The sequence below is a fragment of the Perca flavescens genome, chromosome 3 (assembly GCF_004354835.1).
Source record: "Perca flavescens isolate YP-PL-M2 chromosome 3, PFLA_1.0, whole genome shotgun sequence".
In the NCBI taxonomy this organism is placed as follows: Eukaryota; Metazoa; Chordata; class Actinopteri; order Perciformes; family Percidae; genus Perca; species Perca flavescens.
The window spans coordinates 21442472-21466858 of record NC_041333.1 but is presented as its reverse complement, the minus strand read 5'-3'; the positions used below and the strand labels follow the sequence as shown (position 1 = coordinate 21466858).

At 39.5% G+C, this 24387-nt stretch overlaps 2 protein-coding genes across 4 annotated transcripts in view; both read left to right on the top strand.

The window, feature by feature from the left end:
- porb (P450 (cytochrome) oxidoreductase b) overlaps positions 1 to 11443 on the top strand; it is a 28725-nt gene extending 17282 nt beyond the window's left edge. For both annotated transcript variants that reach the window (XM_028573569.1, XM_028573570.1), the window contains 11 exons: positions 1846 to 1970; positions 2403 to 2492; positions 3115 to 3213; positions 3533 to 3649; positions 3737 to 3855; positions 4509 to 4690; positions 4876 to 5025; positions 7954 to 8221; positions 8542 to 8687; positions 8934 to 9019; positions 9856 to 11443. In XM_028573569.1, coding sequence (XP_028429370.1) covers positions 1846 to 1970; positions 2403 to 2492; positions 3115 to 3213; positions 3533 to 3649; positions 3737 to 3855; positions 4509 to 4690; positions 4876 to 5025; positions 7954 to 8221; positions 8542 to 8687; positions 8934 to 9019; positions 9856 to 10000 — 1527 coding nt within the window. In that variant the 3' untranslated portion in view covers positions 10001 to 11443. The remainder of the gene's footprint in view (positions 1 to 1845; positions 1971 to 2402; positions 2493 to 3114; positions 3214 to 3532; positions 3650 to 3736; positions 3856 to 4508; positions 4691 to 4875; positions 5026 to 7953; positions 8222 to 8541; positions 8688 to 8933; positions 9020 to 9855) is intronic.
- Positions 11444 to 12081: 638 nt separating this feature from the next.
- taf15 (TAF15 RNA polymerase II, TATA box binding protein (TBP)-associated factor) lies at positions 12082 to 24317 on the top strand. 2 transcript variants are annotated; one of them, XM_028573396.1, is made up of 16 exons: positions 12082 to 12247; positions 13064 to 13088; positions 13219 to 13252; positions 13355 to 13442; positions 13963 to 14020; positions 14319 to 14473; positions 15543 to 15723; positions 18210 to 18244; positions 18789 to 18821; positions 19302 to 19411; positions 20277 to 20406; positions 20495 to 20602; positions 20718 to 20802; positions 20937 to 21022; positions 22602 to 22740; positions 23807 to 24317. In XM_028573396.1, exons 1-16 carry the CDS (start codon positions 12238 to 12240, stop codon positions 23844 to 23846), a joined length of 1317 nt encoding a protein of 438 aa, XP_028429197.1. In that variant the 5' UTR covers positions 12082 to 12237; the 3' UTR covers positions 23847 to 24317. The 2 variants fall into 2 exon arrangements, with proteins under 2 accessions (XP_028429197.1, XP_028429198.1); XM_028573397.1 differs by lacking the exon at positions 18210 to 18244.
- Positions 24318 to 24387: the final 70 nt, after the last annotated feature.

The following is a 24387-nucleotide window of genomic DNA, read 5'->3' as shown; positions in this document are numbered from 1 at the left end:
TTGTATACATAAAGTCTTTCTAATTCTTACAAGCTTACAAGAATGCTGAGAATTGTCTAAGTTATTATAACAAATGTAATTGTATAGGAATTGTGTTGGTGTTAGTGATGCATAAACGGTTACAGTGTGGCATAAGGTTGACAATTTAATAAGCACAACACAAAGCATACTGTGAATGATGTCAATGACCATGCAAACATTGTGCTACACACTCTGTTCTACATATGTGTTTTTGTTGCTTTGTCACATGGACGGCTGCATCTAATGATTATTTATACTAGAAGTAAGCACCCTCTGGGCACCCTTTTTCCCTGACCCTCACCTGACTCCTGAGATTTTGTCCCTGTACCTATGCCCTTTCCATTGCTTCCACCCCCAACCTCTCCTGATCCCCCTGGACTCTCTTGCCCCAGCCCTTAAAAATATCCTGTGCAAAGGGCAGATGTCAAAGCAGTATTAATTGTGATTTTGGAAGGGATGTGATGAAAGGTGAATGGCACATATCTAAAGAAGCACACATCTTTCACACCATAGTGCAGTAATATTAGAATGTCTGTCATTGAACATTATACAACTAAATTTGCTGTTCAATTCCTAAGAAAGTACATGATCATTTCACACACGCTTGTACGTTTACACACCACATACGCGCATGCCCGCACCTGTCATGCTGAAAAACTCATTATAAAAAAGAAAGCATTTTGTACATTGTGCCAAATACAATTTACACATTATAAATATATTCTTGCATGCTATATAGAGTTATTGCACATTATTCCATTTCTAATAATTATGAATCCAGTTTTAGTCCTGTGGAGTGTTGAGGGTGGTGGTGGTGTGGGGACATTGTTTTGTGGAGTTCAGTTCAGTGATGGCTCTGGTGTAGATGCTGTAATACTATGGTGTATTTGTATATTAAGGTCATAATTATTTGTCACAAACACAATGTTTACAAAGCATAATTAGAATAATGTAGACCTGTAACCTCAGGTGGCTCCAATGACCTGGTCAGCCTTATTTTCTGTCGGTTGTCTTAATATAGGATAAGATAAGATGGACCTTATTATCCTAATGATACATTTGCCTTGGACATCAGTGTCTGACAACAAATACATTCCTCAATTATTCAATCAATCTTCACTGCGCTTTGCTGAAAAGTCAAATAGTTGTATGACATGAGACAACCAGTGGGCTGGCATTATCCATTAATGTAGTCAAAACACTGATAATGACACTATTTGGAAAATGTTTATTGAGGCTATGGCACATAGAATAATCTTTACATGTACCTATAGTGAACACCATTCATGAAAGGGTAATGCCCAAACCACACAGCTTATCTCTACCTATGTGTGATGGCTACCTTGCTTAACTGCTGGGGCCACACAGACAGCGTTGCTGCTGCTGCCAGCCTTGTCTTTCTATTTTGAGTTAGCCTTTGTTAATGAACATTAATAATAGAATATTTAATTCAAGCCTATGATCGCATGCATGCTACGTGGCTGCTCTAACCTGTTAACATGGCTGCCGTCACACACACTGCTAGGTAGGCGGTGTAGCCCGGGCTTTAGGCTATTTTAACTATGGGAAATCTAGTTAAATTCTTAGGCACAGTCACATCCTTCCTCCTGTATTTCATCTGTTGTCTCTGGTCTATATTAGAGCGACTACATACATTAAAGTCATTGAGAGATTTTTCAGGGTCTCTTGTAAGACATTTTTGTGTTGTTCATGTTGTTTACGTTTAGTGTTTTAGTAGAATAAATTGCCTGACAATTTATTTTTTGCTTGTTTGTTTCAAGATTAAGCCAAGGCCACATGCTGATGGTTTCTCTCTGTCTCCAGGTATTTGCTTTGGGAAACAAGACATATGAACACTACAATGCAATGGGAAAATACGTTGACAAAAGGCTGAAAGAACTTGGGGCCAAGCGCATCTTTGACCTTGGTTTAGGAGATGACGATGGCAAGTAAGTGACCCGTTAATCATCTGAGTCAAAAAATGAAATGATTACCAAACCTTTCTCTGAGTGCAAAATGCAACACAAAATAACATGGTGTGGACCTCAATAAGTGATCCTGAGTACACGCCACGGTAGGCAGCTGAACCCCATCTGAGTATCTCCACCCTTAGCTTAAGAACTACCTTTTCAAAGGTGCATCATATTTTTCTCGCAAGCCATTCCGAGCAGACTGGGCTTTTCAGTAGGGTGGCTTAAAGAGACCGGTGCTTCAACGGACAGACAGTGCGTGAAAAATATGTTTTGAACATTATAGCAATAAACTTGTATTATCGTATATTTTTAAAATGTACATGGTTATATAAATAAGAAGTCTAATTTGTTGAGCAAGAGCAAATTCAAATGCATTTCTCAGCTGACTGACCTGGTTTTGTCTTTCAGTCTGGAAGAGGACTTTGTTTCATGGAGAGAGCAGTTCTGGCCGGCAGTCTGTGAGCACTTTGGAGTTGAAGCCTTAGGAGATGACTCAAGGTTCATTTACAGACAATTTCCCCCTTTTATTGTGTTTTTATCATTTCAAGTTTTTACTTCTTTTCACATGTTTTTGCTCCATCATTATTTAATTGTCTTATTTTCACCCTAAACCTTTTTTCCCCCACTCGCGTTCTTTACCAGCTCTTTACCGTATTAAAGCCGGGAACATTACATATAACGGATGATGACAGCGGAAAGCTTGCAATCACAGTTCACACTAACTTATGTGTTTTGAAGTAAAGGTTAAGTAATATATTGTCTGCTTCAGATGTAAGGTAGTTTTCACATAATGCCTATTTTTCAGTAAGATAAGGTGGCCATATTTTCAGATTGGCTGCAATTGCTTAAGTAGAATTTCCACATGGACTGTGAAAATAATCAGACTAAAGTTACAAGGTAATCACCACACAGTGATGACCAAATGTGACTTATTGTACACATAGGGTAAAATGGGCTAGGTTTAAAATGATACTCCACCCAAAGTCTTTTTATTTTTTTAAACCGTATCCAAATATTGGCTAAGACTGTAATGCTTAATCAGGACATATCTGCTTAATGATAAACCCCACCCATCGGTATGTGAAATTAACTTCTGTGTTAAAATTATTTTTCCTCACAGTATACGTCAGTACGAGCTAAAGGAGCACACCGACCTCAACATGAACAAAGTGTACACAGGAGAGATTGGCCGCCTGAAGAGTTTTGAGGTCCAAAAGCCGTAAGTGCTGTGGCAAAGACATTGCTCACCACCAGAACTCATTCATCATTAAAGTGCTGTCTGCTCACATTTCACCCACATTTATAACTAGTGCAAAGTTAACCAAAGGTCACTTTATTAAACTGAAGCTTTCTGCCCCCTAGTGGACATTGGAAACATATTTCAGTAGCCTTTTTTAATCAAACAATAATTTATTTATTTAAAAAGTAATAGATCTTTGTAGTCTTTTATTAACGTGAGATATTCCATCTCTTTTGTGACTATTTTCAAGCCTTTGTAAATACATTTTTACATTTAAGTGTTGCTGTTTTATTTATAGGCCCTTTGATTCGAAAAACCCTTTCCTGGCCCCAGTCGCGGTCAACCGCAGACTCAACAAAGGCGGTAATAGACATCTTATGCACCTGGAACTAGACATAACAGGCTCCAAGATCAGGTGAGACTGGTTGGATATATCTATATTACATTTCTGGATAATGCAATACAGGTCAAAGTCTGAATTTGTCACCTTCTGTGATTTAAGATATGAGTCAGGAGACCACGTTGCTGTTTTCCCCACAAATGACTCTGCATTAGTGAACAAGCTGGGACAAATCCTTGGAGTGGACCTTGATGTGGTTATCTCTCTCAACAACCTTGATGGTATGGCATTGAAAGCCCGAAGCACGTTGACTTGAACAGATCGTCCCTGAAACCCTCCCACGACAACCTCCCTTGATATCTAGACTTGCAGTATCTGCTCTCTTAATGCAGAGGAATTGAATATTGTTATATTACAGCAATTGAATGTTATTGCTGTAATAGGTTTTGTTACAAATTAAATGAGTCCTGTCGTCATAGACCTTAGATGGTCATCACATGTACTTTGTGGTTAGGCAGCTCCTGTTCAGTGTTTATTAACATCATTGAAAATGACCGTAAGTGCTTAATAATGAAAGACTTAGTACACAATCTAAGGTTATCTCTTTGTAACTTCCTGTACAGATGTGTATTTTGTGACCAGTCAAATATGAAATTAATTAAAGCATGCTTTTTATAGACATTCAGCGCAGCAGGTAACCATACGTATGTGTTAAATATTGTTGAAACGCAAAATGAATTACATAAAAGTAGGAAGCATTTACTACGGATTAATTAGAGCAGTATGTTGACCTGTAGTGTTGGTGTTATATTTATATTTTGCCCTTGATAAATATTTTAAGCTTTTATTAAACATTTATGATTATCAGTCAACCATGAAATGAATGTTGAGGCAATTCTAGATACCAAAAAAAACCCTCTTCATATATTTTCAGAGGAGTCCAACAAGAAGCACCCATTCCCCTGCCCCACCACCTACCGCACGGCCCTCACTCACTACCTGGACATCACACACCCTCCTCGCACCAATGTCCTCTATGAGCTGGCACAGTACGCCTCTGACCCCAAAGACCAGGAGAACATGCGCAAGATGGCCTCTTCCTCACCTGAGGGCAAGGTCAGTACCAGGTGGTAAAGATTTTTGGGTGTTGTGGTTTGAAATTCAGTCTTTATCTAGTTTGTGTTATAGAAACACAGTTACATCTCGCCCATCTCTGTACGTTTGTAATGCCCTTTTTTCAACCCTTTTCCATCTCTTTTTATACTTCATCTTTTTGTCTTTTTGTTGCTGCTTCTCTACAGGCACTCTACCAGAGTTGGGTGTTAGGTGCCAGTAGAAACATCCTCGCTATCCTGGAAGATATGCCTTCTTTGAAGCCTCCCGTTGACCACCTGTGTGAGCTGCTGCCCCGTCTCCAGGCTCGCTATTATTCCATCGCTTCCTCCTCAAAGGTAATTCCCTGTTCGGCAGGTAGTCCTATCCTTTTAACTTTTGTCACAGACTTAATTCTTTCTTTTTTTTTTTTTCTTTCTACAAATGGTCTTTGATATGGGTATACGCAAAAAAGACACACAGGCTGCTCTAATCTGACAGATTCATATCGCACTGCTCTCGAGAGGGGTAAAGTACAGACTGTGCACGTTAAAGAGTTGTCAGAGGACGCTTGCTTGGCTCTCTAGTAGGGTTGGGCATTGTTTGGATTTTAACGATTCTGATTCCAATTCTGATTCCAATTCCGATTCTTCCTTTCGATTCCGGCTCTTATCCATTCTCAGTTCCGATTCTTTGAGGGGTGGAGTTGAAACGGGTCACATGCCTATTGAGGAAAGTTTTATTTTGATTCAATGGTGGTTTGCAGTTTTACAGCTTTTTCAATGTAAAATAAAGCCAGACTAGAGCGCTGCTTACTGTGCTCCAAGGCTGCAACACAACAAGTGCCTGGCCGCTACGGAAACCAAAACTTGTGCATATTAAATTTGCAACCCATGATCAGATTTGAAACAAAATCCTCCAAACGGTTCCAAATGATTCCAATAAAGAAACCATAGATATAGAACAATATCTATGAAAGAAATGATTCAACTGGAATCGTAGTCTTTGAAACGATTCAAAGTAGGAATCGGTTCTCGATGCCCAATCCTACTCTCTAGGGGTGTCTGGATTGCACGGAGTGGAATATGTTCAGAGTCCAGCTCTGATATTGATGAACTGTCAGATGTTATCTGCAGTTGGATCTCATACTGTGAGAGTACTGTTATTACAACTAAGGTTATTAAAGTATATCCAAACAGTAAACCATGGGTTATAAAGTCCCTGAAGATGTTATTGCATGAAAAGAATAGGGCTTTTAAGGAAGGAAACTTAGATACTACACAAGCTTCAAAAGGACATTAAAAGGGAAATTAGGGCAGGTAAACTTAAGTAAAAATATAAAATAGAAACACAGCTTAGGATGAACAACCTGGGCTGTGCCTGGGACAGTATGAAGACAATTATGGGGCTTAAGGAAGGGGGGAAGAGTAGGCTTGAACTGAACAGTTACAAGTCTGATTCACTGCTGGCACAGGACCTTAACAGGTTTTATGTCAGATTTGACATTCATGACTTCAGCAATAAACATTCTGAGCTCAGAATCTCCCCCATGTATCCCTTCCTTTTAATGAACGTAGTGTCATCAACTGTTTTTAACACTGTAGACCTAAGAAAAGTCCAGGCCCAGATAATATTAGCAGCCACCTGCTGAAAGTGTGTGCAGAGCAACTAGGTCCAGTATTCTATGATATATTCACCCTGTCACTTTCCCAGCAGAGAGTGCCATCTCTTTTGAAACTGTCTGTGGTGGTGGTCTGTTGCCCTGACCTCCTTGGTCATGAAATCCTTAGAAAAACTTAAAAGTAGAGCTTCTAGCTAAGGCGGAACTCCTTTTAGATCCATTTCAGTTTGCCTACAGGGCCAAGAGGGGGGTACAAGATGCCACTATCACCTTACTCAACCTCTTATATAAGCATCTAGAGTGGGAATCATGCTAGGCTACTCTTTGTTGATTTTTCATCTGCTTTCAATACCACACAATCTCATTTGCTAGCTGAGAAATTACTCACTCATTTCAACCTTTAACCTCTGTATTTTCTCACTCAGAGATGTCAGAGGGTGAGGGTGAACAGTGAGCTTTCCAGTGAGTTAATATCATCCACTGGATCCCCATAGGGATGCGTCCTGTCCCCTCTGTTGTACATCCTATATACCAACGACTGTTGTAGCCCTCATGACAATAGGCACATTATCAAGTTGGCAGACGACTCAGTTATTGTCCTTCATTTCCTTCATCTAAACATTACAAAAACTAAGGATATGTCCATTGATCTCAGACGTCATCCCAATGTCCCCTGTAGTAGTGTTATTAAGGGCCAGGACATAGACATGGTGCCATATTACAAATATCTGGGCACCTTGATTGACAACCGGCTTAATTCACACTGCTTCTGTGTGCAAGAGAGGCCAACAAAGTGTTTTTTGCCCCCAACGGTGCCTGGAAGGCAGCGCTGCCTGGAAGGCACCGTTGGGAGGCATTGGTTATGGTTAGGGTTAGGTGCCTTGAAGGCAGCGGTTGGGGGCAAAAAACACCATTGAGCAACAAAGACTGCACTTTGCATTCAGGAAACTTTCATTTCCAGGTGGACAAAACATTAATGACTTTGTTCTACAGAGCTTTTATTGAGTCTGTCCTGACATTTTCTATCATCTGCTGGTATGGAAACCTCACCATCAAGGATAAAAATGCACTTTTAAAAATTGTGAATGTGACCAGCAAGATAGTGGGTGTGAAGTTCAGTAGCCTTACTGACATTTTTAACAAACAGATAAAAAAAAAAAAAAAAAAAAAAAAAAAGCCATGTCTATTTGCAAGGACACCACTCACCCTCTGTACAGAGAATACATGTTATTACCATCTGGCTTACGTTTTAGCACCCCCTTGGCTCTTAAACAGAGATACAAAAACTCCTTTATTCCTCTTTCCATTCAGGCACTCAACTCAGCTAAGAGGAGGTGATAGCCCTTGCTTGTATTAATGACCCCTGTATTTATTTTATTTATTATTATTATTATTATTATCGTTTGAGTTTTTGTAGTTCTTTTTACTTTCATTATAACTCCAATACAACTCTGCAACTATTTATTCTATTTATTCTTTAACTCAGGCTGAAGCTGTTGTTTTTATTGTGTTAATTGTTATGTGGTTTGTGTTGTATATTCTTTATGTGATGTCTTCCTGCTGCATTCAAATTGCCCTTTTGGGACAAAAAAATAAACTGAACTGAAATGTTAGTCAGATCTAAGAATTAAAATAGAGGGCTGTCTGGCACTCTACTGTTCTGTAGGTTCACCCCAACAGCATCCACATCTGTGCCGTAGTGGTGGAGTACGAGACTGTGACAGGCCGCATCAACAAGGGAGTTGCGACCAACTGGCTGAAGAACAAACTGGTCACCGACAACGGCCACAAGTCCACCGTACCCATGTACATCCGCAAGTCTCAGTTCCGCCTGCCCTTCAAAACCACCAACCCAGTGATCATGATCGGCCCTGGGACAGGAATCGCTCCCTTTATGGGTTTCATCCAAGAGAGGGGCTGGCTGAAACAACAAGGTGGGGGTGGGTGTGTGGGGGTGTGGGTGTGGTGTGATTTTTAGTTACTCTATGTGTACACTACCCATAAAGAAGTAATAATAAAAAAATGTATAATCTTAATTCAGTTATTAACATTCTCAGTCACTGAACACAGGCCTATTAATTACTTAAGTATGAATTGTGAACCAGTATGCTTACAAAAGTACTTCTAAAAACATGATAAATGTGCATGTCAAGATGTCTGAGATTTACTTGATCAGTTATACTTTTATAAACCTCCAGTGGAAGAGCCTGAATGGAATAAACAGCATGTACCAATGTTTTGTTTCCTTTCACAGGAAAGGAGGTTGGGGAGACAGTGATGTTTTTCGGCTGCAGACATAAGAACGAGGATTATATCTACCAGGAGGAGCTGGAAGAAGCAGAGAAGAATGGAGTTCTAACACAGCTTAATGTTGCCTTCTCCAGAGACCAGGAGCAAAAGGTATGTCTGTCTAGCTCACTGCTGTTAGTGTCCCTTAGAGCTGAACAAAAATATCTTCGTTATTTAAAATATTGAACACCTTTTTGGTCAAATAACATATTGATGATAATGGATAACAATGGAAAAATAGTCAATTAGACAACAAATATACATACTGTATATTATTTATCAATGTGTGATGATGAACCATTTTATTATTGTGTGTTTGGAACTTTTCAAACAATTTTTTCACTTTCAAAAATAAAGGTGTACGTGCAGCATCTCCTGAAGAAAAATAAGGAGCACATCTGGAAGCTGATTCACTCAGACAACGCTCATATCTACGTCTGCGGGTAATTAACACATTGGACCAGCAAAAGATTAAATTTCATGTATTCAAAAAGATCAGACTTTCACGTTATTATATTTATGTTGTGAACTTAATGACTTGACTTGATATTGCCGATAATTTGAGACCATTTCATATGAAGGAATAAAGAATTACACTGGAGGGAAAACAAATGCTCAAATTTGGAAACTCACATTCTCTTTGGTGATTTGGCGCCTTCTAGTCTAATTGGTTTATACTGCCATCATTCAGGAATTGAAAGCAAATAACTTCCACCATGTTTGAGGTGAACATTGTTGCTGGCTGATGATCAGTTTTTTGATTAAAGGGAAATATCCTCCAGTAGATGGATAAAAAAATATAAAATATGGGGGGGGGGCACGGCACACTGATGACCAGACTTATAAAGCAGGGCTCTTCAACGTTTTTTAAGCAAAGGACCCCTTAACTGAAAGAGAGATGGACATGGACCCCCTCCTACTGTACATATTGTATAAAATTAAGTTGAATATTAAACTAGGTCTACAATAATGTGTAGAGCGGCCTAAAGCCTTTATACATACCTTTTAGTGCACAGAATATTAAAATATTATTTGTTGGCATCATTTTAATAAATCCTCTTTTTATGAGGCACAGTGAATCTTTAGGATGAATTGTATCTGTGGGTGGCTTTCTTAGTGACTACCTTACCTAGAGGCCAGTAAGCCTATCGTCAATGGGGATTTATATTTGCTAATACTTAAAAAAAAATTGACAATAATTTGGACTCTGAGGACCCCCTGGGGGTCCCAGACCCCCTGTTGAAATCTCTGTTCTAAAGTGCTCTCTCTCCTGATTTAGGGATGCAAAGAACATGGCAAAGGATGTGCAGACAGCCCTCCATGAGATAGGAGAAGAACTGGGAGGCATGACACGCACACAGGCCACCGATTACATCAAGAAACTGATGACCAAGGGACGCTACTCGCAAGATGTCTGGAGTTAAAAAGCCTCAGAACCAGCCTTAGTCTCACTAAAGTGTTGGTTTTAAAAAAAATATATATATTTTTATTGTGGGTCTTGTTTTTATCAGGACTGAATATAAAAACCTTTAAATACTTGTTCATCACCCTGGTTCATGAGAGCAAGCAGAAGCAGATGAGGCAAACACTACCTCAGCACAATTGTTGATAAACACGTTCAGCAATTTCAACATTACATTATGTATCTGGACCCAGTGTGTATCTCCTAGGGTCCTCACTTGAGCCGTGGTCTCAGACCAAACAATGGTTGCCCTGTCTGATTTATCCAAGTCTCTGATATGAATTATTGAATTGACTGCAACTTAGTGCTTGGAGGTTGGGGGTAGTGCCCGCTGGCTTGAAATTCCTCAATCAATCATACAAATGCAGCAAAGATTCGTCTTCATTTCAGATTTAGTTTTGATTAGCTTTATTTTTACATTAATGAGTCAATCAGAGCAGCTTTATCAACTGATGACGACTCGGGGGTGGGGCAGGGACTCACTGCGCCCCACCTCTGGATGTACGCGATATAATTCCATTGCTTAATAGATTGTAGACGTAACCACAGCAGATGATATTGGATCGCATATCTAAGTGAATATATAGAGCATTGTGTGTTCCTGTTGCAGTGTGAACTCTGAGACGCTTTAGACATGAAAGGGTGCTGATCTTAGTGTCTCAGAGCTGATCTTGTCGTACTTTTAATAGTACTTAAAATACATTAAATGTTTGATGTAACGAACGGCATCATGGGTACAATTATGTTTTCCTTTGTATTTTGACAAGGGATTTTTCCTGTTATGCATAATTTGCTGTTTATTAAATCAGTAACAGTAACCTTTTTAGAGGCACAAAAAGTCATGCAAAGGGAGAGATCAATTCATAGAAAAACATGATAGTATGTGCATTTTATTTTATGCATTTAAACATGATGAAAATGAATTTGTAGGTACCCTGTAATAATTGTAAAATGTCATTTGAAATATTGGCATTGAAACAGAGGTTTTATTTTATATGCATCTGATGGTAGGAGTATGTAATGAAATGGAATGGTCTTGTTTTTTGTCCAATCACATATGCACCACTACATGGAGAAAATGACCAGACATCAAAACATTTTGTCTCCCAGCATCTGTCAGTCAGTGCTCATCTCAGTACTTTTGTGTGAATATGGGGAGTTTGAGGTCAGCAAAACAGTTGAAGTGCAGCCTGTGCCTTTTTTTAACACTGCCTTATGTATTAATTTAGCATTTAAACCCTGACACTTAACTGTCTTTTTAATAGTTATTTTTTTCCATGCTTACATTGTGATAGAAAGTGACTTCATCCAGTACTGTCTCTTTTTTGTCCTTCCACTTTATGATGTAATTAATTGATTTTATCAAGGCATGCCTGTTTTTATGAATAAAATTGGAATAATTTGTCGGGTTAATTACTTTTTTATAATTAAATAGGGTTAAAGTTTGAGTATATATCTGTTCTACAATCTATTAACTCCAGCAGATTATCTCATCCATATGTTAGCCATCTGTCATCAGATATGAGGTTTTAGCTCCATTCACGCTAATACTCATGAGGCAGTATTGTTGAGAGAATAAAATTACACAGGGCTGCAGTGTGTTTATGTTTAAATTGTGTTGTAATCATGAGTGACTTAACAGTGACCTTACCAGCAGCACCCTCTCCAAGATATATACTGAACTACTGGTAAAAGTAAAAACAAAATCTGTTATAGGGACTGATATGATAAATCATGTTGTGGGTTACAGCACCATATTTGGGTCCAGAAACAGAGAAGATACACTTAATATATATTTTTAATAGCTGAAACTTGCAAAAACACAGATATGCTCCTCTAATTTTCAGTGTCTATTTAGAGAGAACTTAAATGGAGAAACCATCAGATATGACAGAGAAATAGATGAATATTCATTCAGCCTATTTAATCTTTTTAAACTAAGAAAAGAGCACACAAACTTCCCTTCTAGCAGCAGGTGGCGGTATTATAACTTAGCTTTAAATACGACCCGTCCTTTCAAACCGGAAGTAGTAGAAGAAGAAGAAGAAGAAGCTGAAGCTGCAGCTGCATAAGGGAAGTGTCGCAGAGTGTTCAGCTCAATTCTGTGGCGCTGCGTAGATGTCAACCTGCGTTTTTATCAGCTAATCAGAAGAAACAGACTTCATTGTATTTTTTTAACTATATATACGACGTCACAGAATGGCCACTGGTAAGTCAACATGTCTGTTGATTGCTTGTTTTTCTTGAATAGATAATGAAAAGTGGGCCGAATAGCATTGTAGCTAAATTAGCTGACCACCGCGAGGCCAGAAGGAGGGCTCCGTCTATCTCATGGAACATGTCTCATCTTTCACTTGAAGAACAAAGTTAGCTTTGCCGGGTGTTTGAGTAAACGATTTTTTTCCCGGTGCGGCGTTTACTCTGTGATCACCCTTTACTGTACTTTTTTAAACCCATTACTGTGCCGTAACGTCAGTATATGGAAATACCGCAGAGTGAGCAGGGCCTTGTCGCGACTAGCTAGCTAACTCAAGTTAGCTCAAGGTGTCTGCTAGCTAGCATGAATGCGCCTTTGTTTATACCGATGCTATTGTTCGCTCCTAAACGAGACACTGTTTGCGCTACTTGGACAAATGTAGTCTCACAACAAGATGGTAATATTCACATCTAAACAGTTTGGTTTAAAGCCAACTATCGAGGTTGGACAGCAATTATAAACCTATGGTAGTTTGTCTCGTTTCAAGAGTTAGCCCAAGCCTAGACCAAATTGACCGCCATTTTTACCGAATCGGCGTGGTGACGGGATTGTTTTAGTGTTGGCGGCACGGTGTACAGCAAAAGGACACTGCTGAGTACTGGGTGGGTTGCATGCTAGCAAGACAAGCGTGTGTGTGTATATGTATGTATCTATCTATCTATCTATCTATCTATCTATCTATCTATCTTTTTTTTTTAAAAGTGTGTACGAAATCCTGGCCAACTTTTTTTTTTTTTTGTGGTAACAAGAAACTTTTATTTCCTTCAGATTCGGGCTACGGTGGCTCACAAAGGTAATGTACAAACAAGCATCTCATTAATTTCCTATATTAAACCGTTGTACACATTCTTATTAAAAACATAACTAACATACAGTTTTTAAATCCATCTATAACCTGAAGCTAACTGCTTATGTGTTTGTAGCTATGGGTCATATGGTGGACAGCAGAGTGGACAGGTAAGACACTGCCCCAACTTACTATCTGTTAGTGTTATAATTTTAAATCCCCTTTTTGGGTGTGGGATTATAACATGTCTAATTTGTCATTCTGATTTACAGGGTTATGGACAAGGGAATGGCAGTGGTGGAGGCTCTTATGGGGGACAGAATTACAGTGGCTATGGACAGCAAGCCGTGGCGACACAAGGTATAGTATGTGCATTTAATAGAAGCAATTTGCAGAACTGCAATAATTGGTACGTCGATACTGATGATTCTCACCCAACGCTTACTTTATTTGGCCAACCTAGCTGTAAGGTTATTGCCTCTGAAGGGGGAGTGTTAAGTTAATGAAATGGCAGGCACTGGTATATCCAGTTATTTGATAGTAATTAAGACCACAGTATTATGTCACTTAAAGATTTCCAGCAATTTTCCAGATTCCATTGTACATGGAAAGGAAGACAGTCAATGAAACTAAATGTTTATTATATTTCGTAGAACACATGTCCTGTTACTTTCACCAGCAATACAAAAGGTGGTGACGTCACCGCAGTAATGCGGTTATTGTCGCAGCCCTACACTGATAGAAAAGTCACAGAAGAACTGAAGATGCTTTTTCAGTTTAAGATAATTTTCCTTAAGTTTATTGACCGCAAAACTATGGCTTGAACGGTGCATTGTTTTGAAAGAGATTTGATTTCTTTTGTGAAATTTCTTTTTGACAGACGGTTATGGCCAGGCTCCGCAACAGAGCTTTGATAATTATGGACAGGAGCCATCTGGGTAAGCTGCTAATATCACATTGTTAGGGACCTTCTTGAAATGTCAGTGCTGTAGTCTGTCTGTGCAGCATGATTCTCACTGACATTCTTTGCCTATTTTAATGGCTTAGTAACATTAAGATGTAAAATATTAAGATTCTAACCTACAAGAATTGGAGCATCATTAAACAATTTGATAAACCCAGAGGCACAATCTAATTTGTAGATATACTGAAGTGCTTGTCTGTTCATTACTGGATTAAAATATTTGGCGTCTCTGTTGTGCTAACTGTAATGATTTTTGCTAAAACCACTTCAAGGTATGGCGATAAGTTGTCGTCAACATCGTCCTCTTACGGCCATCAAGGTTCCTATGGTAGCCAGGGTCAAGGAGGAGACAGCTATGGACAGCAAAGCTCCTTTGGTGGGCAAGGAGGTGGTGGCAGCGGAGGCAGCTATGGAAGATGGAGTGAAGGTACAAATAACTAGATTTTGAATTAATATAGACTGTAATGTACTGGACGAGCAGGTGCTTTGGGGCCTCTGGCATTTTCAGCTATTGTGCAGTGGTGCCCTTATTGTACCTGAATGACGTTAATGAAGCCAACAAGGAGGATGTGCTGTCATAAGACTATCAACATATTTATTAATAAAGCCTTTATCTATCCAGAATGACATAAGAACACTGAAAATAACACATGCATGCACGATATGTAGTAAATATTTATTTTTTTAAACTACTTTTATAACTAACATTAAATGACACCAGTATCAACTTGTGAGGCAACTAGTTTTCCAACCAGCCACCGCTAGCTCAACAACCAGCGATTTGCTGATATAAACTCACAAAATATCAGATTCTTACACCCTTTTTTCCTTTTGAAACCTAAAATACAACAGAACATCTTCAAGTTCCTTTCACCTTACACCTTTACACACTGGGGACGAGACGAATAAATGACAAGTATGCAAATATTTTGCATCAAAACTATTCATACCAGCAGCGATGCAAATTTGTCGGAACTGTTTGAGATCCTTCTGGGGATGAAGGTGAAGCAAGTGAGAGAAATTGACTGTAGATCTGGTGTGAGCGGAGAGTCACAAAGTTTAGCAGTGAAGATACCAAGTGAATGTATATTGGCTAGACTCTGCAGTTTGAGCACGCATAAATGCTGCAGCTCCTCAAGACCAATGGAGGTGTCTTGTTTCCCGGCTGCTGAGTGGAGTGATGGTTGTTTGGCTCCCGAGGCTCCAGCCCATGTACCCCCTGTGCTTTCAGACCACAGGAAGCAGAAAAAAGCTACTGTAAGCTATTTTGAGTTTCCTGTTGGCGAAATGCGAGTCAATTTAATGTCCTAAGGTTAACGGGTATGCCTTGTAGCCTATATGTCTAGGGCTTTTGTTGTGAAAGGTAAGAACAGAAGAGAGTCTCTGCTATTGATGGCATTTTTGTGATACTGGGTTGGCTCGCTGAAGCCTGCAAGCGTTAATGTCAAGCCCTGAGTCAGGTTGGGTAGTACTCAATAAATCTCTCTGTACACTAGGTGAAGGAGGTGTTCAGGGTGGGAGGTTTGGACGTGACCAAGGAGACCGTAACGAAGGAGGAGGGGGCTACAGAGGCCGAGGCCGTGGCGGCTATGACCGTGGTGGTTTTGACCGCAGTGGTGGCTATGACCGCAGTGGTGGATATGACCGTGGCGGAAGAGGTGGACCTCCTGGTATGGGGTAAGTTGCATAGTGCCACTGCCCCCAAGGTACTTCTTATACACTGTGAAAAATGAGACATGACTTGTTGTCACTCAACACTTCAACCATTAACTACAAACCATCCACATAGATGATTTTCACCACTCATCTGCTTTGTGCCCCGGTACCCCAAACTTGAGTAATTTTTTCATCCAAAGTTGTCACAGATCACAGTAACATTCACCACCCCTCTGCATTGTGCTCCAGGTGCCTGAACCTTTTTTTCAAAACTTGATTCACCAGAAATTTTCAAGACTTGCTGGTGTTGTATCCACATTGCTGTTAAGATCAAATGATCGTTAACGATGCATAAGTGGTGGTAATTAGAAATTAGTTGTTTGACCGACCTGAGGATCTACTCGTTATCATTGGGATCTTAGGTAAAGCTATGAATGACTGAACATGTCTGCCAAAATAGGTGCTTAAAAGGCACCACTAGGGGGTTGCAAAGGGTCAGGAATTTCCATGGGAAGTTTGCACAATTATATAAAAAATAATGAAATATAAAAGATTTAATTTTTTTTATATAGTGAATGTATTTGAAGGGGAAATGCACATACAAAGCAATATTAGGTCATATGGCATGTTTTAGTTAAGTGTGCCCATTTAATTGAAATTAATTATAACCATGCACTGCATTCAGCAGCACATACTACTATAATTAAATGGAATTAACCCTCTGTGTGCGCAGTGCATGCTCCTATCACATGTGCAGCCAACACTACTGTCCTGTCTGAGCCAAAGGACTACATGCTTTCATGTAACTTTTAATTATATTACTGGAGAGAGTGTATTTTAGAAGCTGAAACCCTGTCAGGGTTCATATTTGCAATGACTGCCTTGGTCTCTATTCTCCTGCATCCTGGTTGGAACGGTTAACTTTACCGCTGATGCGCACGGCAACCTGGCAGAAGCTGGTAAATGAGCTAAACATGGAGCTAACTAATGCTCGGTTTGCACTGATAGCAATCGCGGTTTCCTCCACTCTCTCCCATTTGTGATCCACTGTTCAGCGGTATGAGCGCAAACAATTAATTTTAAAAATGAATTTTGTTTTAAAAATGGTCCGCCAGACGATGATCAGTACCCCGTCCATGGCAACAGTCTGTTATAACAGAGCGTAGAATGCAGTGATTGACCAATCCAACTTGAGTATTCAACCATGCTGTGTAACGGATCGTTGCTAGGTAAAACAGACTGTTGCCATGGACAAAGTTTTGATCATAGACTCTGCAGGACCACTTTTTAAACCAATAAAATCTTATTGCACACAGCCCACATTGTCTTGAATTTTTCAAAGCACCTTAACCCATTAGTGAACTAACTTACCAGAAGGCACATTTCACATTGAAAGTTTGTCTGCCTAATATGGTGAAAGGTTTGTTTCTATCTGCATACAACATGGTAAATAAAACCTGATCGGATAACACTTATATTTCCATGTTATTCCTCTTATTTCCCATGGACAGTTTTCACCTCCCAACTCCCAGAACTTTGCCACCCTAGTCACCAGAGACCTGGTTGTGCAACCATATTATCCCAGACAATGGGCCAGGCTTTGTTGAAGAAGTATCTTAAGAAAAAAAAAAACTCTTTCAGAAGCTCTATTACATTAAATAAAAAATGGAAGAGGTCTACCTAAAGTTTTCTGTAAGGTGACCATGCTGCAGCACGTTAAGATGATGATAAAACGCGTGAAAATGTGTGCTCCACACTGAGATGCGCTATGAACCATAATTTTCACCATTGGGGAAACTGTCCTTTGCCCTTTCAGGTCCTGCAGAATTAGCACTTCTCAGTTTTGAAGAGAGATTCTAGTTAAGGTGCCCATCTGAGGAGGGGTGCATTTCTTGTGCCCTGAGGACCACGTGATTGTTTTTTTTTTAACCGTAGAAACTCCACTGAAACGATGCCCTTAGACCTGGAGTCACATCTTCAGCTTCTTCACATTCAACAGGTTTCATTCAAGTGTTGTATATTTGACAATGGCGAACATGTGTGTTGTGTTAACATGGATCTACATTTTATACTACAGGTGTTCAGAGTGAATGAACTAAAACTTCGACCTCAGTTAAAGGATCTCATAAACGCACTCAGTGGAAGATTGCTTATCAGTTGCTAAACACCTTCACACCAATTTGGCTAATGTTAAAAAAACCAATCAGCTGGTTTTCTGGCTCTTGGTATCCAATCTGGTTATGTAAAAAAAGTACCAAATTCATTTGTAAATGGTGACTAAGATGTGGTGATTGTCTTCGCTCATCTGTCCAATTGTTCAGTCAGAGCTGCCTAGTCGTCTGTTCATTGATCTTTAATGTCAAAGACTAACTCATTCCTCGTGTGAGACATTTCCACCATAGTCGCACACCCTGGCAGGAGTGCATACTGATGGGGATGTAGGGGAGCTTTGAGCTCTCAGTTGGGACAAAGGAAAAGCCATCATATCTCCAATTTTTCCTCTGCAGAGGTGGTGACCGTGGTGGCTACAAAAATTACGGTGGTAAGTGACGAGCATCAGAACTGTGTCGGTGGGGGAGGAAAGAACTTAAGTTAGCAAAAAAGAAAAGGGAGGGGGATTTAAAGAAAAACTCGGTGAATGCCACCATTTTCATGTCCAGATCCCAAGGGACTCCACCTATTAATCTTAGCAGGGTTTCTCTTAAATGACTTCAGATATGGTAAAAACATGGAGCCTGAGTTTTAAAATAATGGTATTGTTGCATGAAGACGAGGGATGATTGTAAATGACAGAGGTGCTCCCAGGACGAAAAAGGAAAACTTTCTAAAACTGGAGACCTTTTTGATTGTTTTCGTTTCTGGTGTAAGCTCAAAGAAAAACCCAGAACAATTCTGTTCTTGTTGCACGGTGTTGGTATGTGATGCAACGGTATGAAAACGCCCATCAGAGAGCTGTAAACATGGACATTGTTTAATTTTCTTTATCATTATGCATTGCTAGGGATGAAGTTAATAAATATTTGTGTGAAACGGTTTAAGATTCCTTGCTCAAGTGTTCTCTTTCACCCTCTCCTCTGTTTTTATAGGCTCACGAGACTTCGACTCTAGGGATGAACCAGGTAAGACTCTGTGAGCATTACGTGATTAACCTGATTTGTACTGATAAATAGTCTCTAATTTCATATCTGTCAGTCACTGTAAATTAATATCATCCTTTAATACTTAATGCGGAAAGTTACTTGATGGCATATGCCAGTTGTGAGTTTAATCATAACTGAAATTCCTTGTAGCATTAATGTATTTGAATTTGTAGTATAATACATTTTAATGTTAATCGGATGATGTAAACTGAATATAGATATTTCTGAAAATCCAGGTTGTGTTTCTGCAGATAAGTTATGAAAAAGCAATGAGTTGCCATGGTTTCCCATATAGATGGATTATTGGGGATATCCTACAATGTACTTTTTTTATGAGCGTGAACACTTTTAGTTAAATGTTGTACTTCTGCCTGTGTGATGGACACAGCATTTCTCCATATACAATTACTCCTAATAGAATCATTGCCGACCTCTTCTTTTCATCAATCTCTTCCACAGCTGGTGAGCAGGACAACTCTGACAACAACACCATTTTTGTCCAGGGACTGGGAGAAGATGCCACAGTTCAGGAAGTCGGTGACTTCTTTAAGCAAATTGGTATCATCAAGGTAATTGAATTCTCTTGGCATGTTCTTACTCAATTACACAGGCTCATGCATCCTAATGACCATGGAGACTTGATCACAGCTAATGTCTGTATTAAGTGTCTGAATGCATCTCTAGTTTGTTACTAATGGCATTTTTCCATTACATGGTACCTGCTCAACTCTCCTCTCCTCGACGCACTGTGTCCGTTTTCCATTGCAGATTTTAGTACGGCCTCAGCGTGGCTGGTCGTCATAGTGGCGCCGCAGTAAACTGCTGTGACCAGTTCTCTTAATACATCCATGCGTGACCTAACGACACACACACACACACACAGAATGTTGAAGGTGTGTTGTTGTTGCCACAGCCAGAAGTCACATTTTGTTTCACATGAAGCTGGAGGCAGCAAAAAAACCACAGCTGGCTAAACTATTTAAAAATGGCGGGTTTGTTCAGGACTAAATAAGATAAAATTACTAAACAATGAATAAACCCAAAACAAATTGATCAAACATAATAAATGCACTCAGATAACATGTTTGTCATAGTCCCTAACATTAATGTTAAAATGTATAAAATCTAATTCTGAGATTGCCATATCTTCAAAAAGGTTCGGTCTTTACTCTTATAATAAATGCTGTCCATAAGAATGGAAGTATTTTTAAAGCAAATCAATAACCCATTTGGCATGTCTTTATGGAAATTAATTATTGTACTTCATACTTCCTCCCTTTATTGTCACTCTTTATCGTTTGAACTAGTCAAATTTAAGATTTAGTTGTGTTAACTTATTTGTGATTAAATACCTGGCACCTAGCTGAAACCGGTGTAGAAACACTAAATGCAAATGTAAGCGCTGAGAATCCTGTTTTCATTTTGTTCTTTTAGTTGAACAAAAAGACTGGCCTGCCAATGATCAACATCTACTCTGACAAGGCCACTGGTCAGCCAAAGGGAGAATGCACAGTGTCATTTGATGACCCGCCCTCTGCCAAAGCTGCTATTGACTGGTTTGATGGTAAGAGCACTGCCGTATTTTCCAATTTCTCATATCACACATCATTCATGGTCCCGTTTGTTTGTTTAAACTGATGTTTTCATTTCAGGCAAGGAGTTCAATGGCAGACCCATCAAAGTATCATTTGCTACCCGCAGAGCTGAGTTCACACAGAGAGGAGGAGCAGCAGGAGGTGGTGGGCGAGGGGGACGAGGAGGTGGGTATTGATGGAGCTGTCCCAGGGCTCAAATAGTAGTCAATTATCTAGTTTTAAAACTGAATTGCTTGTGTTAATGCTGCTGCCCCTGATGTTTATTTTCCGTCGATTTCAGGTTTCAGAGGTCGTGGTGCTGGTGGAGGAGGAGGAGGAGGACCCAGCTTTGACATTAAGGGAGGAGACTGGCCCTGTCCCAACAGGTTTGTATGCCTTTTATGTAAGTTAAACAAAAGAAGGTTCATTTACAGCAGAAGGGGCTCATTTAGCCCCTTTGTGAAGGTGTTTTTAATTTATTTTATGTATAAAATGTCCCTTTTGATTTCTCTGTCCTTAGCTCTTGTGGCAACATGAATTTTGCACGGCGGCAAGAGTGTAACAAGTGTGGCGCTCCTAAACCAGGAGATGGAGGAGGATTTGGAGGCAAGTTTTTTTTTTTTTTTTTTTTTTTTTTTAACTTTATTTCAATACTGGGAAAGTTGTTCCAGAGCTTCCCTACTATCTATGCATATTCTTAAACACAAGGTTGTCATACATTCTACGAACTATTGCCGACAAGTGATTTCTTTTAGTGAAACTTTTAGTTTCTGCAGTCATTATTTTCTTCACCAGTAAATTGCTATTAAAAGGCAGATGAGAAAAGGGTATTTTACAATAGAGCTGGGCAATATATCGATATTATCGATATCATGATATGAGAGTAGATATTGTCTTAGATTTTGGATATCGTAATACTGTGATATGACATAAGTGTTGTCTTTTCCTGGTTTTAAAGGCTGCATTACAGTAAAGTGGTCATTTTCTGAACTTACCAGACTGTTAACTGTTCTATTATTTGCCTTTTACCCACTTAGTCATTATATCCACATTACTGATCTCACTAAAATCTCAGTGTAAATATTTTGGGAAAGCACCAATAGTCAACACTACAATATCGTTGCGTTATCGATATCGAGGTATTTGGTTAGAAAAAATATTGTGATATTTGATTTTTCTCCATATTGCCCAGCCTTATTTTACAATTTTGAATGCACCACGAGGTTTACCAGTAAATGCAACATTTAGTCCCGTCTGCAGTGAACAGTGCTAGTTTATGTCTTTTAGCTCATAGCGTTAGGTTAGCCGGTTGTACGTCCTGGTTTTGGAATCCTCTACAGTGAAATACAGTCACACTTTTACACCGTTAAACTGTCAGCATTGTAAATGTGTTTAATCCAGTTACTACTGTAGCTACCTAATGGTAGGCTAACGCATTGATTTTCAACCACTGTGCCGCGGCACACTAGTGTGCCGTGAGAGATCGTCCTGTGTGCAGTGAGAAATTATCAGATTTTACTTAATTGGTCAATTGCTGCAAATAATTTGCCATTGTTGCGCATCTGTGCCTGTAAGTGTGTGGGGAAAGCGGTCGCACAACAGCTGAAATATGTTGCACACGAACAGTGTTTAAACTTTAACCAAATAAAATTGACTTCTTTTGAAATAAGATTTTCCAGTTTTGTAAGTTTTTGATTTTATATATTAAAAAAAAAAAAACACACACACACATTGAACAGGTGGTTGCCAAAGGGGGCAACCAGAGGCCTGTCGTTACTGTCGAGACCTGCGTTTAGTTTCAGTGCTGGTAACGTTAGATGACAGCTCAGGCCAGGCACCAGGACAAAGTGGGGCAGGCCGTGACAGGTTTTTCCAGCTTTCGATTTCAGTACCTCGGACAGCGCGACACACGCTCCTTCTAAAAATGACTAAATATAATTAATGTTGATGCATAAATGTGTGATCACTATTCCTTGTCATGTGATATTCCAGATTGGGGTAATGCATATAAAATTAGAACAAAGCAGTTGAATACTGATTTGGCTATTGATTACCATGGCAATGATCAAAGCTTCAAAGCATTAGGGTCACCCCTAGATTGCATGTACAAAATATTAACCACACACCTGTCCAGTGCATGTTTTAAACTATTCCTTGTTTTACTGACATAATTGACTGTTTGCAGATCGTGGAGGCAGAGGTGGTTATGGCGGAGACAGAGGTGGTGGCTTTAGAGGTCGTGGAGGTTTCCGTGGGGGAGACCGCGGGGGAGACCGCGGAGGCTACGGCGGAGGATTTGGAGGTGGCTACAAAATGGGAGCAAGGTTGGTTGCATTATTTTTTTATTTTTTTATTTTAATTATGACAAGAATGGGGTGCAGCCGGTCTGAGATTAGTTCAGAAATTCTGACTCTGTAACTGGGTTAAAGACAAATGCTGTGCCCCATTTTCACACAACATAATAAATATATACCATATGTACTATATACCAATTAAGTATACTTGATTTTGTCACTTCCCTAGTGTTAACACACAACATAGCAAATTCCAAATTGGATATTTAGGCTCATCCTGGCACCAAGGCTCTTTTTAATCAAATTGCCATTTTAACTCCCTGCTTTTTAAGAAGCCAAGTTGTGACGTGTCTAGTGTATAAATATTCATGCTACACCCTTCAGTGTTTTTGTGCCATTTGAAGGTTTTGATATATTGCTGCTCCCTGAAGGTGAAGTGCTGCATTAATTGAGGGTTGTTCAAGGAAGGACGGTCACTTATTTTTAATTTATTTATTTTTTTTATATAAATGTATGTCTCGCTTTGCCAGGCCATCCTCCACACGCTGCAGCTGAGGGTCTGGCTAGCATTCCGGGATGGGAGAAAAACGTCCTCAGGTTTATTGGAGTTTCTTTAAACCAATCATGAGCGGAGCTAAACTCGACACGGAGCCACTACCAAACAGCCTTAGTGGAACGTGTACATTTAAAAGTAGTTTGAGTTGTGCGAGAGAACTCTAATTGGACAGTCTAGCTAGCTGTCTCAATTTACCATGCAGAGATCTGAGGAGCAGTCAACCATAGTCCTCGTAAATCCACTTGAGTTTAAAATTCCAACACAAAGAAAGCGGAATGAAACGGACATTGGCGAAAAGACGTGCATCTGGCGGAATTTACTGCGGCACCGGAGCGATTCCCGGAAGTGGAACATTGTGGATATAGTCTACTTACATTTAAAACTAATTTTAGAAGGCAAAGTGGGTGGGGAATGAGGAAACAATGCCATATTTTACTCATCTTTGTCATTTAGGTGATAATGGTTGATTCAATGACAATGGTGGATGTTGGTCTTGAAAAAATACAGCTGGTAACTGACATTTTTGTCTTTTCTCTGCAGAGGTGATCGTAGAGACGACAGAAGAGACCGGCCATACTAAGTGTTGAGCAGATGGAAACCATTCCAGCCCTTGAGTTTGCCATGGAGGGTGGGTTTAGTTGGGGAAAGCTGGGGGGAAAGGACCAGGGATCAGACATCCTGATCTGTGCACCTTTTTTTTTTTTTTTTTTTTTTTTTTTTTTTTTTTTGGTAGCCAGTGCATCCCAACTATTGCTGCTCATCTGTGTGAGGGACGGATGTGTTGAGCTACTGTAAAGGGACTTTGGGGCTGATTGGCACTGTTGGCATGTGGTCATGTTTTTTTGTTTTTTTTTGTTTTTTTTTCTCTGCTTTTGTTTTATTTCTTTGTACATCTTTTTAATTTTTCTCAGATTCTAGCTGCAGATGTTTTTGTGAAGTAGACATCATACCATTGTTTTGTATGAACGGATTAAATGTTTTACTTGGTTCTTTTTTTTTTTTTTTTTTTTTTTTTTCTTCCAAAATGATAATAAAAAAAACCTGATCTTTTCTCTGTGCTTTGTGTGAGATTATACAAAAAGGCTTAATTACGGGGTGGCTAGGACAGAACATGTAAGAAA

Excerpts from the sequence above, each read along its gene's own strand:
- taf15 (XM_028573396.1), top strand. Across the intron at positions 20,603-20,717 it reads TGGGCGAGGGGGACGAGGAG|GTTTCAGAGGTCGTGGTGCT; the intron begins GTGGGTATTGAT and ends CGTCGATTTCAG. Across the intron at positions 22,741-23,806 it reads GGCTACAAAATGGGAGCAAG|AGGTGATCGTAGAGACGACA; the intron begins GTTGGTTGCATT and ends TTTTCTCTGCAG.